Source organism: Phyllobates terribilis, unplaced genomic scaffold (genome assembly GCF_046119375.1).
Source record: "Phyllobates terribilis strain yellow unplaced genomic scaffold, ASM4611937v1 Scaffold_12__6_contigs__length_324123572, whole genome shotgun sequence".
NCBI lineage: Eukaryota > Metazoa > Chordata > Amphibia > Anura > Dendrobatidae > Phyllobates > Phyllobates terribilis.
Genome location: NW_027362772.1, coordinates 10,343,583 through 10,358,157, shown reverse-complemented (window position 1 = coordinate 10,358,157; position 14,575 = coordinate 10,343,583). Strand labels below are relative to the sequence as shown.

Below are 14,575 nucleotides of genomic sequence, written 5' to 3'. Positions count from 1 at the left end.
GAAGAAAACCTTGTTCTGATTTATAACCCGGTGTAGGATTTACTCTTACCATATGTAAACATTATGACAGAAGAATGGTCCGTGAACAGGTCTCGTCCGGCATTGCTTATCTGTGATAGCTGGCCACTGTCACGGGATTGGGATGTTGGACAACAACCTATGAACTTTCATGCTTACGTAATATTAGGTTGTGTAAGCCTTTTTCTAAAATATAAAAGCTGTTGAAGAATTCAGTTATGGCAGAAGCATTGTGGACCTGTGAAGAGGACGCTCTTCACATTTTAGGACCTAAGACGCATTCTCTGCCCATCGCTGAACGCTTCTCCAGCTGAAGTTTCCGGACAGATGATGTACATGCTACTAGGGAAATCTTTTTCTTCTGCTATCTAATAGTAAGTATGTAACCTTTATAAGTATTTAGCCTTAGTAACCTTTAATCTACAAAAGTGTACGCAATATCATACTATTCCTTTGATTCTGTATTTTATCTTTCAAATTAACTATTATAAATAAAATCACGTTATACTACAAGTGGTTGCCTTCTTTAAAGCCTTATCTGAACCTCATTGCTAAAAACTTGGCAACACAGTATAATGCCCCATTATGCCTCTTATGCAGGATATATGATGCCCCACACAGTGTAATGCCCCCATTATGCCCCTTATGCAGGATGTATGATGCCCCCACACAGTGTAATGCCCCCATTATGCCCCTTATACAAGATGTATGATGCCCCCACAGTGTAATGCCCCCATTATGCCCCTTATGCAGTATATATGATGCCCCTTAAGCAGGATGTATGATGCCCCCCCACACAGTGTGATGCCCCATTATGCCTTTTATGCAGGATGTATGATGCCCCCACACAGTGTAATGCCCCCATTATGCCCCTTATGCAGTATGTATGATGCCCCTTCACGGTATAATACTTCATTATGCCCCTTATGCAGGATGTATGATGCCCCCACACAGTGTAATGCCCCCATTATGCCCCTTATGCAGGATGTATGATGCCCCCCACACAGTGTAATGCCCCCATTATGCCCCTTATGCAGTATGTATGATGCTCCCATACAGAGTAATGCCACCAATTTGCCCCTTATGCAGTATGTATGATGCCCCCACATAGTGTAATGCCCCTTATGCAGTATGTATGATGCCAACACACAATGTAATGCCCCTTAAGCAGTATTTATGATGCCCACACAGTGTAATGCCCCCATTATGCAGTATGTATGATGCCCCTTCACGGTGTAATACTTCATTATGCCCCTTATGCAGGATGTATGATGCCCCCACACAGTGTAATGCCCCCTTTATGCCCCTTATGCAGGATGTATGATGCCCCCCACACAGTGTAATGCCCCCATTATGCCCCTTATGCAGTATGTATGATGCTCCCATACAGAGTAATGCCCCCAATTTGCCCCTTATGCAGGATGTATGATGCCCCCACATAGTGTAATGCCCCTTATGCAGTATGTATGATGCCCCCACACAATGTAATGCCCCTTAAGCAGTATTTATGATGCCCCCACAGTGTAATGCCCCCATTATACCCCTCATGCAGGATGTATGATTCCCCCACACATTGTAATGCCCCCATTATGCTCCTTATGTTGGATGTATGATGTCCCCATACAGTGTAATGCCCCCATTATGCCCCTTATGCAATATGTATGATGCCTCCACACAATGTAATGCCCCCATTATGCCCCTTATACAGGATGTACGATTCCCCCATTATGCCCCTTATGCAGGATGTATGATGCCCCCACAGAGTGTAATTCCCCCATTATGCCCCTTATGCAGGATGTATGATGCCCCCACAGAGTGTAATGCCCCCATTATCCCCCTTATGCAGTATGTATGATGCCCCCATTATGCCCCTTATGCAGGATGTATGATGCCCCCACACAGTGTAATGCCCCCATTATGCCCCTTATGCAGGATGTATGATGCCCCCACAGAGTGTAATGCCCCCATTATCCCCCTTATGCAGTATGTATGATGCTCCCATTATGCCCCTTATGCAGGATGTATGATGCCCCCACACAGTGTAATGCCCTCATTATGCCCTTTATGCAGGATACAGTCAAAATTTCTCAACAGGTGCATGTTAGATAATAATTAAAGCTCCATAGCTAGCACCTAATGACATTACTGTAGACAAATCGCTAATCATGGGTATACAGCGAAGGGAAAAACGCGATCAAAACTACTCAGCAGGTGATTTAATCATAAAATATAACTTTTATTAAATATATAATTAAGAGAAAAGTACACCAAAGAATATGACAGAGACAGTGCAAAACATACATATCTAAAATACCATCATGCTCAATGGACACAGAGGTCCACGATTGAGATACCCACAAGGTCTATAATACTAGACCCTAATGCACCTAATCAACTGATCTCTAATATGTGTAGCCCAGGTAGTGTATATCTAGTGATCAAAATTCATTCAGCCTAGCTGTATGGCAGTATAGAAGTGTAGATGACCACTTAGTATAATACTAAAATATTCCTGGGCTGAGGGCTGACTGAGGGGATGCGCTCACGTGGACCACGCGTCCACCCCGACGCGCGTTTCGGCGTTACCTTCTTCAGGGGGTGTGGTTTCAATCTGGGGGTGTGTCCTTATAAACCTACCATCGGCCAATAGGATGATGTGGGCGGACATCTAATGACGCGCATAGCGTCTCCGTCGCCTCGGCAACCCGCGATTCCGGCGTCATGCGGAGGATCCACCAGCAGTCACGTGGGCCCACGTGACCCGCAGGTCCTAGCATGAAGACGCAGGACAGCGCGGGTCGCCCTCAGCAACAGAGAACGCCTGCACGTACCTGTCCAAATACCGCACATATATTATTGGGATTAAGCCAAATGTTGTTTGACCCTGATAAGGGTCCATCTTATAACTGCCCACAGCCACCTCATAACGGAGCATAGTAAGAAATCTCCCCAAGGGGAATATAAATACAGATATATATGGTAGTGTATCCATTTTTTAGTATGTAGCTACCCACAACCACCTCATGACGGGGCATAGTGAGAAGTCTCCCAAGGGGAATAAAAATGCAGGTATACGTGACAATGTATATCAATGTGGAGACAATTTCACACATACAACGGGACTCGTCATATGTGCAAAAATATGACTGACATCAGTATGTTATCGTGGCACTAAGATACTTATTGAAGATAGATAGTCATAATAGTATTGTATAGATAAGTTACATTTCAACAATAATATTGTCTAATAGCCAAGAGTAGTGATCACATATACATATGAGGACACAAAAAACATGTCCCCTGCCCCATAAATATAGGAGTCAAAAGGATGTGATGCCTTAATGAGGCAAGAGGTTACCACTACAGTGGAAATCACAACCATGTACACTATAATACACAGTCACCTAGAAAATGGAAATAATAATACATGATAAAATACTTCAATTAAACAAAGTTCACAATATGAACAAGGAGGCTTGTAGGCTTGGCGATTACTGTGCGAAAATATCACGAATTCTTCTTCTCCTCCACATTCACTCATCCATAACGGACCGGATATAGTACGGACACAACCCTCCAGAGAGAAAATTCACAGACCAATAGTGATGGATAAAACTGTAAATAACATATAATAAAATAATAGACTTTAAAAACACAGCAATGATATGTAATAGGTAGAGTGGAAATCAAAGAAAAGGAGCAAAGCTGAGACTCTCATTCAGTCCATGCGGGTGTACAGTACCTGATCTCCAAATCCATCTGGACTCTAACTGAGCTAAGCTAAGCATTCCAATAGACACGATTTGCTCTAGAAGAAAAAGATCTCTAAACTAGAGGATAAACCAAGATTTATAACTAATTATCATGGACAGTTTGGACGGATGAGGGAATGCTTGGTTAAAGCTTGGCCCATCCTTTTGGCTGACCCTGTATTGTCTAGAATTCTCCCAGACCACCCATCTATTGCTGTGCGCCGCTCTAAAAACCTTCGTGACTGTCTGGTACACAGCCACTACCAACTTCAATCTGGAACTACTACAATTTTTGGTGCTTCTAGTCCTGAGTGTGGAAGTTTCCCATGCGGCCGATGTGTTGCCTGTCCGAATATAGAATGTACTGATACTTTTTCTAATGCTGCTGGTACAGTGACGTATGTCATTAGGAGCCGCATTACTTGTACCTCACGTTTCGTTATCTATTATGCCACATGTCCATGTGGATTAATTTACGTTGGCCTAACTACACGGCAACTTAAAGTGAGAGTTAGGGAGCATGTGTTGGGGATTTTGGCGGCAGTCGACTGTATGGATCCTTCCACACTCAGGACGATACCACGACATTTTAAACTTTGCCATAATTGTGACAGTTCCCTATTGAGGGTCAGAGGGATTGACGCTTTGAAAATTGGTATTCGTGGAGGTAAACTGAGCCAACGTTTGGCTCAGTTAGAGTCCAGATGGATTTGGAGATTAGGTACTGTACACCCGCATGGACTGAATGAGAGTCTCAGCTTTGCTCCTTTTCTTTGATTTCCACTCTACCTATTACATATCATTGCTGTGTTTTTAAAGTCTATTATTTTATTATATGTTATTTACAGTTTTATCCATCACTATTGGTCTGTGAATTTTCCCTCTGGAGGGTTGTGTCCGTACTATATCCGGTCCGTTATGGATGAGTGAATGTGGAGGAGAAGAAGAATTCGTGATATTTTCGCACAGTAATCGCCAAGCCTACAAGCCTCCTTGTTCATATTGTGAACTTTGTTTAATTGAAGTATTTTATCATGTTTTATTATTTCCATTTTCTAGGTGACTGTGTATTATAGTGTACATGGTTGTGATTTCCACTGTAGTGGTAACTTCTTGCCTCATTAAGGCATCACATCCTTTTGATTCCTATATTTATGGGGCAGGGGACATGTTTTTTGTGTCCTCATATGTATATGTGATCACTACTCTTGGCTATTAGACAATATTATTGTTGAAATGTAACTTATCTATACAATACTATTATGACTACCTATCTTCAATAAGTATCTTAGTGCCACGATAACATACTGATGTCAGTCATATTTTTGCACATATGACGAGTCCCGTTGTATGTGTGAAATTGTCTCCACACTGATATACATTGTCACGTATACCTGCATTTTTATTCCCCTTGGGAGACTTCTCACTATGCCCCGTCATGAGGTGGTTGTGGGTAGCTACATACTAAAAAATGGATACACTACCATATATATCTGTATTTATATTCCCCTTGGGAGATTTCTTACTATGCTCCGTTATGAGGTGGCTGTGGGTAGTTATAAGATGGACCCTTATCAGGGTCAAACAACATTTGGCTTAATCCCAATAATATATGTGCGGTATTTGGACAGGTACGTGCAGGCGTTCTCTGTTGCTGAGGGTGACCCGCGCTGTCCGACGTCTTCATGCTAGGACCTGCGGGTCACGTGGGCCCACGTGACTGCTGGTGGATCCTCCGCATGACGCCGGCATTGCGGGTTGCGAGGCGACGGAGACGCTATGCGCGTCATTAGATATCCGCCCACATCATCCTATTGGCCGATGGTAGGTTTATAAGGACACGCCCCCTGAAGAAGGTAACGCTGAAACGCGCGTCGGGGTGGACGCGTAGTCCACGTGAGAGCATCCCCTCAGTCAGCCCTCAGCCCAGGTATATTTTAGTATTATACTAAGTGGTCATCTACACTTCTATACTGCCATACAGCTAGGCTGAATGAATTTTGATCACTAGATATACACTACCTGGGCTACACATATTAGAGATCAGTTGATTAGGTGCATTAGGGTCTAGTATTATAGACCTTGTGGGTATCTCAATCGTGGACCTCTGTGTCCATTGAGCATGATGGTATTTTAGATATGTATGTTTTGCACTGTCTCTGTCATATTCTTTGGTGTACTTTTCTCTTAATTATATATTTAATAAAAGTTATATTTTATGATTAAATCACCTGCTGAGTAGTTTTGATCGCGTTTTTCCCTTCGCTGTATACCCTTATGCAGGATGTATGATGCCCCCACACAGTGTAATGTCCCCATTATGCCCCTTATGCAGGATGTATGATGCCTCCACAGTGTAATGCCCCCATTATACCCCTTATGCAGTATGTATGATGCCCCCACAGTGTAATGCCCCCATTATGCCCCTTATGCAGGATGTATGATGCCCCCACACAGTGCAATGTCCGCATTATGCCCCTTATGCAGGATGTATGATGCCCCCACAGTGTAATGCCCCCATTATACCCCTTATGCAGGATGTATGATGCCCCACACAGTGTAATGCCCCCATTATGCTCCTTATGCAGGATGTATGATGCCCCACACAGTGTAATGTTCCCATTATGCCCCTTATACGGTATGTATGATGCCCCCACACAGTGTAATGCCCCCATTATGCCCCTTATGCAGTATGTATGATTCCCCCACACAGTGTAATGCCCCCATTATGCTCCTAATGCAGGATATAAGATGGCCCCCACACATTGTAATGCCCCCATTATGCCCTTTATGCAGAATGTATGATGTCCCCACAGTGTAATGCCCCCATTATACCCCTTATGCAGTATGATGCCTCCACACAGTGTAATGCCCCTATTATGCCCCTTATGCAGGATGTATGATGCCCCCACACAGTGTAATGCCCCCATTATGCCCCTTATGCAGGATGTATGATGCCCCCACACAGTGTAATGCCCCCATTATGCACCTTATGCAGTATGTATGATGCCCCCCACACAGTGTAATGCCCCCATTATGCCCCTTAGGCAGGGCGGCTCCATGCTGTGTTCTTCAGACAAGGTGCATTAAATAAACAGTGAGCTGACCTCCCTCTCCATTTTCTCATTATATGCATGTTTTCCTTATAGTGACAAATATTTATTTTTGCTAAAACTGTGATATTTTCACCTTTAAAACTGTTTTTAAACCTTTTTTCTTATAAATTTTTTAAAATAACTCTCATTAGTGCGATCATACAACACAGAAGCCTCTGATTGCTCAGGTGATGCACTTTACTGCTGTAGTGCCGTGTATTATCACTGCCTGTCAGTGTAATACTAACTGCCCCATACACATGAGATAAGTGTTGGCTGAACGATCATTTGGCAGACAGCTATCTCTCCAGACTCCCCCATACAAAAATATTCCAGCTTTCCTGTGGTTTGTATGACTGACTGCATCTGTAGGGAGGTCCCCAAATACATTATATAGTCGACCAAAATCAGTGCTTCCATGTAACTTTAGTCTAATGTTTATGGAGGCGTTAAAAAGTAAGTTATGGAACTCTGCCTCTGGCCCGGCCTAATAGACTTTTGTACATTACAGGCCCAGTACTTGGGGGAGGAGGGCATTCAGCCAAACTCTGTCACACCTTCTTAGATGCCATGTTTGCTTTTTGCAGGAGCAAGTGGTTAAACTGCCAGGGATTTTATTGCAGCTGCACCTGCGCCATCCCTGAGGTGTACATCTATGTTCTGGTGCCCAAAAGAGTTCATAACATGTTAAAAAATTACAAAATGTGTCTTCTGCTTTTTGCATGTTTTTTCTTTTTACAAGAATTGTTGGTGCAAATTTTCTTTTGAAACCTTTTAATATCTGCTTTTTTTCTGTTTTTTTTCTTGTATTATAAGAAAGCCTAAGGCTAGAAATAAAACCCATAATACACTGTACATGTAGACTTTAGTATCAAATTATTTCTGTCCACGGCATTTGTGCAAACAAAACAGCTTTTATAAAAGCCTCAAACTTCTGTGTGTGAATCAGACACGAGATCTAACTTGATAGAAGATTACAGTTCGGTGAAGACGGGAAACATTCATACAGACGGCCAGTGGAGATGTAGTCAGTGACGGACTGTCTCCAAATATGGTTTTAGATCCGTAGTAGAAGATGTTTCCTCATCATGAAGTAGTTATTTCTCATGTCACGTGAAATAAATATCTCCTGCAGTATTGCTAATTCCAATTCTAGTGACGGAAAATGAGACGAGAATTATGGAAGGTGAGTCTATGAGAAACGTATTCAGCTGCAGACTTCGAGGAAGAAATCGCTTGTTGTCTGTGGCCTAAAATATAAAGGTTTTATTACTAGATGTAAAGAAAAAACTAAATAAAAAATAATAAATCTCCTCATATGTTTCCCTTATTATCTCCAGTAATTGTATTATTACACAGGATTTTTATGATGTTACATCGGCTCATCTTCTTCTCGTTCAGGTGTCTACAATACCGGATCCTCTCAGTGAAGATCGTCTATATATGAAAATTTTCCTGATTTACCTATCAAAGATGGATATGGACAGGGACAAGATGGTGGAGAGGATATTACACCTCGCCCTAGAGATCCTCTTCCGGCTTACTGGAGAGGTGAGAGATTCTGATGACGTCACATTACATCATTCTTATCTATGGGAATAACAGATGAACAGAACTGGAGAGGTGAGGACTCTGGAAATGTCTGTAATGAGATTTATTAATGTGTCTCTCCATAACCAGAGATTAATCACGGTGCCTCCACCTCACCCCCTGATACATGAGGACATCAATGACCAGATCCTAGAACTCACCTACAAGATGATTGAGCTGCTGACTGGAGAGGTGACACTGCTGGGACATTGTACAGTAACACTATAAAGGGATCGGGGAGATGACGGTATCATTGTATGTGTCAGGTTCCTATAAGGTGCCAGGATGTCGCCTTCTATTTCTCCATGGTGGAGTGGGAGCATTTAGAAGGACGCAAAGATCTGTACAAGGACATCATGATGGAGGTTCCCCAGCCCCTCACATCACCAGGTAATGGACAGGATTAAATACACACGGCCTATAATTATCTGTATGTAAAGAATGAATTCAGTCCCTGTATGTGTTTCCTCCAGATCTAGCCATTAAAAGGACAACACCAGAGAGATGTTCCCGTCCTTTTCTTCCACAGGACTGTAAACAAGAAGATCCCAATGTTCCTCAGGTAGATAGAGAGAAGATGTCATGAGATTTTCCCTATGATGTGTAGACGGTTGTAAAAGTCATGTCTTCAGTCTTGTTTTATCCACCAGTATTATATGTTTTCTACTTGTGTAATGAGAACGGTGGAGATGGCAGGATTAGAGCTGATCATAGATGTGACTTCTCCATCTGTCTGTGACTTTTACAATATTTGTTTCAGGGTGAAGATCTGACCCATATTAATACTACAGAGACATATGTGAGGGGTGATGAGCGGTGTAAGGAGGAGATTCCTACATATGACTACCCAGGTGAGTAGTGACCACTAAATGCAGAGAAGTCACAGATTCTTCTCAGTCATCGGCTCTGGCTGCTTTATCGGTGGTGTAGTCCGGCCGTATCACAATCGTGTGATCACCATTTTGCCGCTAAACCACAACATTCTCCTCCGTCCAAAAATATTCAATTTACTTTGTGTAATTGTGAAAGCCCTTTTCTATATAACTTACAACCTGGAGGATCCACCTACCCCCTGGGATTAGTAGACGCTGACCGTTACCTGCCCAGGTCTGTAAACTACAAAGCCAAATGACAGCGTACGTAGAAAGTGCTGACAAGTGAGAAAATCACTTGAAGAAAAATATTCTGATGGGCCTGTAAGAGAAAGCGGAGGGTAATGATGCTGTTGGCTTCCTAGATCCCTGATATCTTATTGGATGAATCTACCTTCTCTCCCTTCTGTGCGGCTGAATGTGCTCATACGGTCCCTACAAGAGCAGGTCCAGTCTTTCTGGCCAAACTTCACTTTTATGATCGACAATATTAAATGTTCAGTGAGGGACAAGTGTGAATTTCTGTACAATAATAACAGAGTTTCCCTTTATTCTGACTTTTCAATTTCTTTTTAAACCAACTAACTTTAAGCAGGATTGCGATAACCTACACAAAAAAAACATTACACCTGTGCCATGATATCTCTCTAAGCTGTGCTTGGCTGATGGCTGTAATATACATCTATTCACACCTGCAGGAGATGTGGTGGCATGGCTCGAGCCCTCTTTTCATGGATTCACTCCATGTCATAAATTCCATTATGTTTTCAATCCTAAAGAATTCAGATTCCAGCACAATCTCACCTGAAATGGGGGCACTAATACTTTCTCTACTCTTCTGATCAGGACTCACATACCTCCAATGGTCCACCATAAATGAGTGCGACTCCGGTTTAGTGTTGGATTTCTCCCTTATATATACTTTGTTGTTGGAGATGTAACATGTTTATATATTCTTTCTTTTTTTTACAAGTTCATTCTGTATGATAGTCTGATTGTGGTGGGATCGGCCGGCCTCACTTATGTGTCTCTGTAACTCCCTGGTAGTCTTTGAATAAAGATCTCCATTGCCTTTTCCAAATGCCAGAGATCTAAATTTAAGACCCCTCAGCTCTGCAGTATTGTAAAAAACTTCACTTTAAATGTCTAATATTTCTTCTTGACACTCATCTGACAGAAAATATTGTCCCTTACGATAGTTTAGATGATGAAGAGCCCCCGAGCCCCAGACTCTAATTACCCCAGAGAGGTTTCTCCACTAGTTACTCATTTTTCTCTGATGAAGACTGTTGAGTTTGATCATTTCAGTAGATGTGTTGTTGTCTATACTCACAGTTTTTGACTTCAGTAATCCTCTGATTTAACCCCTTCCCGCAGACAGTTTTATGTTCCTAATCAGGCCCCATTTTTCAAATCTGACGTGTGTCACTTTATGTGGTGATAACTTTGTAATTCTTCACAAAGGATAATAGGAGACAAATGGACCTTACAAATTATTTCCAACTTCTCTTGAATCTGACAATCCCCTATATACGGTTGTACACTACTGTCTGGGCACATGGCAGGGTAAGAAGGGAAGGAGCGCCATTTAGCTATTAGGAATGCAGATTTTCCTGGAATAGTTCGCAGACACAATGTATTGGGGGCGCTGTTCATGGTCACCTGGCAGCTCAAAAGATGGCCACCACAAACTGACTTGTCACTGTCTACCCTGTTTACAGATTTCACAAATTACTTTGCTCATCACCCTTTAACCCCTCTACATGGATCTGGACTTACACAGAGACCCCCAGGCTTGGGCCACGGTGTTACCTGCTGTTCTGTGGAGTGAGATGGGAAGAAGAATAGTCAGGTAGCCGGATCACAACCAGGAGGGCAGAGAAAATACAAAATCAGAAGACACAAGAGTAGTCAGTAAACGGGCCGAGGTCACAACAGGAACCAAATACACAAGCCGGGAGCTGATCACAGAGGACTGAACCAGAGGAGAACAAGGCTGGATCTGGCAGCTTCCGGCAATATGCTTCCAGCTTTAGTAGGGTGCGGTGCTTTCCAAATGGCTGAAGCAGGGAGCAGATTACTCCAGCTGGACAGCACACACACCCATACCGCCAGACTGGATGGTACTACTGGTCCCAGGCTACCTAATCTTAGTGGCTGGATAGAGTCTGCGCCTTTTACTCCATATTTGGGAGGCAGAATGAACAAACAGTTGGACACCACGCTCCACTGCTTCATCCTATGAGGTTTTCTATTAGATGGTCATTGTCCTGGTGAATAAGTGAATTTTTTTTATATCACTTGCCCTTTTTTACAGACAGTTTAAGTAGAAATGTTAAAAAATATAAAATTCAAGGATTTTTTATTAAAAAATAATAATTGGTTTTATTCTTGGCAGATGTCTGTACCCAGAGATCAGAGGGACAGCTGACATCTTCAGTTCTCAAATCAGATAATTTTCAGATCCCACAGGATACAATTGAAGTGACTGACGTTTCTCCAGATTTACCATCATCCCTTCACAGCAAAGATCTGTCATCCGGTCCTATGAAACACGTCCTGTCTTCTGATTCATTACTGACTACTAAGGAAAATCATAGTCACAAAATAAGCATTAAAAAACAAACTGCTGCTAATGCAAAGAAACCATTTTCACATTCAGAATATAGAAATAGTTTTCCTCTCAAAAAGTCTTTTCTTAAACATCAAAAAATTCACACAGCGAAGAATAGATTTTCTTGCTCCAAGTGTGGGAGATGTTTTAATCGGAAATCAAGTCTTGTCAGGCATGAGATAACTCACACAGGGGAGAAGCCATTTTCATGTTCAGAATGTGGGAAATGTTTTACAGACAAATCAACTCTTATCGCACATCAGAGAACTCACACAGGTGAGAAGCCTTTTCCATGTTCAGAATGTGGAAAATGTTTTAACCAGAAATCTAGTTTTCTTAGGCACCAGAGAACCCACACAGTGGAGAAGCCTTTTTCATGTTCAGATTATGGGAAATGTTTTTGTACAGAAATCATATCTTAATATACATCAGAAAACTCTTACAGGGGAGAAGCCATTTTCATGTTCAGAATGTGGGAAATGTTTTCCAGACAAATCAACTCTTATGGAGTTTTAACCAGATATCTGATTTTGATAAGCACCAGAGAACCCACACAGGGGCGAAGCCTTTTTCATGTTCAGATTGTGGGAAATGTTTTAACCAGAAAGCGTATCTTGATAACCACGGGAGAACCCACACACAGGAGAATGCCACAACTACACCCAACTAGTCTCTGTACAGACAAGAAAGGCCCTAGCTGTACAACTAAAAACGCCACCACAGACCTAACTCCCTAATAAGCCGTTGAGGAGTTTCTCATACCTCCTGAGGAACCAGAGGGGAGGCTGCAACACACTGTCAACAAGGGGAAAGTAAAGTATGAAGACCCATGACCTAGGACGCAAACCCAGCTTTCTGACACTAGGCACTACATTGTGACCCAAAATCCTTTGCTAATCTTCAGATTTCATGATGTCTTGCACACAGTTAAGGCACCTAGTGCCAGAGGCAGCAAAACAACCCCAAAACACCTTTGAACCTCCACCATATTTGACTGTATGGGTTGTAAATTTGTTGATTATGCTGCGCACCTTGGACAAAGGAACATGCTTATCCCTAAAGATGGACTTATAACCTTGAAATTGTTGATATTTTTCAACAATTTTGGTTCTCAAGTCCTCAGACAGTTCTCTTCTCCTCTTTCTGTCTTCTCCATGCTTAGTGTGGCACACATATGCACACAATGCAAAGATTGAATCAACTTCTCCCTTTTTTATCTGGTTTTAGTTGGGATTTTCATATTGCCCACACCTGTTACTTGCCACAATTGCATTTGAACGAGCTTCACATGCTTGAAACAAAGTTGTTTACCCACAATTTTGGCAAGGTGCCAACAATTTTTTCCGGCCTATTTTGTGTGAAATTATGTTCAATTTGCCTTATTTGCTCTGTTTTCTTGTGTTGTTCCAATACACGCAAAGGAAATAAACGTGTATAACAAAACATGTAATTGCAATAATTTTCTGGGAGAATTACTTCATTTACTGGAACAATTTCAAGGGATCCAACACTTTTCACCATGAGTTGTTTTTGTTGCCTTTTTAATTTGTTGCAGCATTTCATCCTCTATGTGTTCAGCTATATTAGGAGGCTTGTAGCAAAGTCCAGTTAGCAGCTTTCCATTATTGCCATGTCCATGTACATTTACCCAGACTGATTCTACATCAGGAATGTAAAACTCAAAACATGAAAACTTTGACAAAGTCGTGGGCCAACCAGTATACAGTATAATGGGCCCCACATCCTCCTCCATACATAAGAAACGAGGAAAAAACTTCAAGTCAGAGTCCCATATAATAGTGAAAAAATTACAAAATGTTATTAATTATAATTTATACAGGAAAAAAATATGAATCGCAGAAACAGAGACAGTTAATAGTAAAACAATGGAGGAGCACTAATGAGGAGCATGAGACAAATTACCATGATTCTTTTCTGATGTAAATACATAATTGGGCTGCCAAAAAATAAGAATATATTGTTAAAATGCAGTGAAGCATTCAATAAAAGTGCAGGTGCTTATGAGGTAGGTCAGAAGTAGTTGCTATATAAGAGGTTAGTCACACCGCTGACTATATATAGGGACTAATATAGATAGCTCATACCGGGGACAGCAGATCTTTATAAGTGGTATCAGTGACCTGACTCTTAGGCAACAGGGTAAAAATATATCCTAATACATATTAAAGCCTAGAAAATGCACCTAAGTAGAAAAAAAGATTAAAGAACGGCAGCAAAAAGAGTGTAGCATGAACCCTATAGAATACTTACAGCCACAGTGGATGTGAACACGCTCCTCAATTGCGCTCACCCTGATGCGCGTTTCGGCATGGCTGCCTTCATCAAGAGGTGGCGTCAATGAAGGTGGGTAAGGTTTAAAAAGGGCCCTTGAGCCAATAGAAAAGGGGGTGTGTAGTCTCTCCGCCAATGGGTGTGGGGAGGGCGTGGCATGACACATGGCAATCACCGCTACACCGCCGCATCTATGGCAACCGCGTCATATGATCCATTACTCCGCAAGCACGAGGGGAACCACGTGACCGCTCGTCATGGAGCACAGATTGATACAGCCAGCGAGGACACCACAGAGAACAGTGAAGCCATGCGTACCGCCCAGTCCACAGACATATAGTC

The 14,575-nt window shown here is 42.1% G+C and overlaps 1 protein-coding gene across 2 annotated transcripts in view; it reads left to right on the top strand.

The window, feature by feature from the left end:
- Positions 1-13,384, top strand: part of LOC141171898 (uncharacterized) — an 819,676-nt gene extending 806,292 nt beyond the window's left edge. For both annotated transcript variants that reach the window (XM_073655533.1, XM_073655534.1), the window contains exons 2-7: positions 8,267-8,416; positions 8,546-8,647; positions 8,722-8,845; positions 8,929-9,017; positions 9,216-9,306; positions 11,726-13,384. In XM_073655533.1, the coding sequence (XP_073511634.1) occupies positions 8,309-8,416; positions 8,546-8,647; positions 8,722-8,845; positions 8,929-9,017; positions 9,216-9,306; positions 11,726-12,363 (1,152 nt within the window). In that variant the 5' untranslated portion in view covers positions 8,267-8,308 and the 3' untranslated portion in view covers positions 12,364-13,384. The remainder of the gene's footprint in view (positions 1-8,266; positions 8,417-8,545; positions 8,648-8,721; positions 8,846-8,928; positions 9,018-9,215; positions 9,307-11,725) is intronic.
- The last annotated feature ends 1,191 nt before the right edge of the window (positions 13,385-14,575 follow it).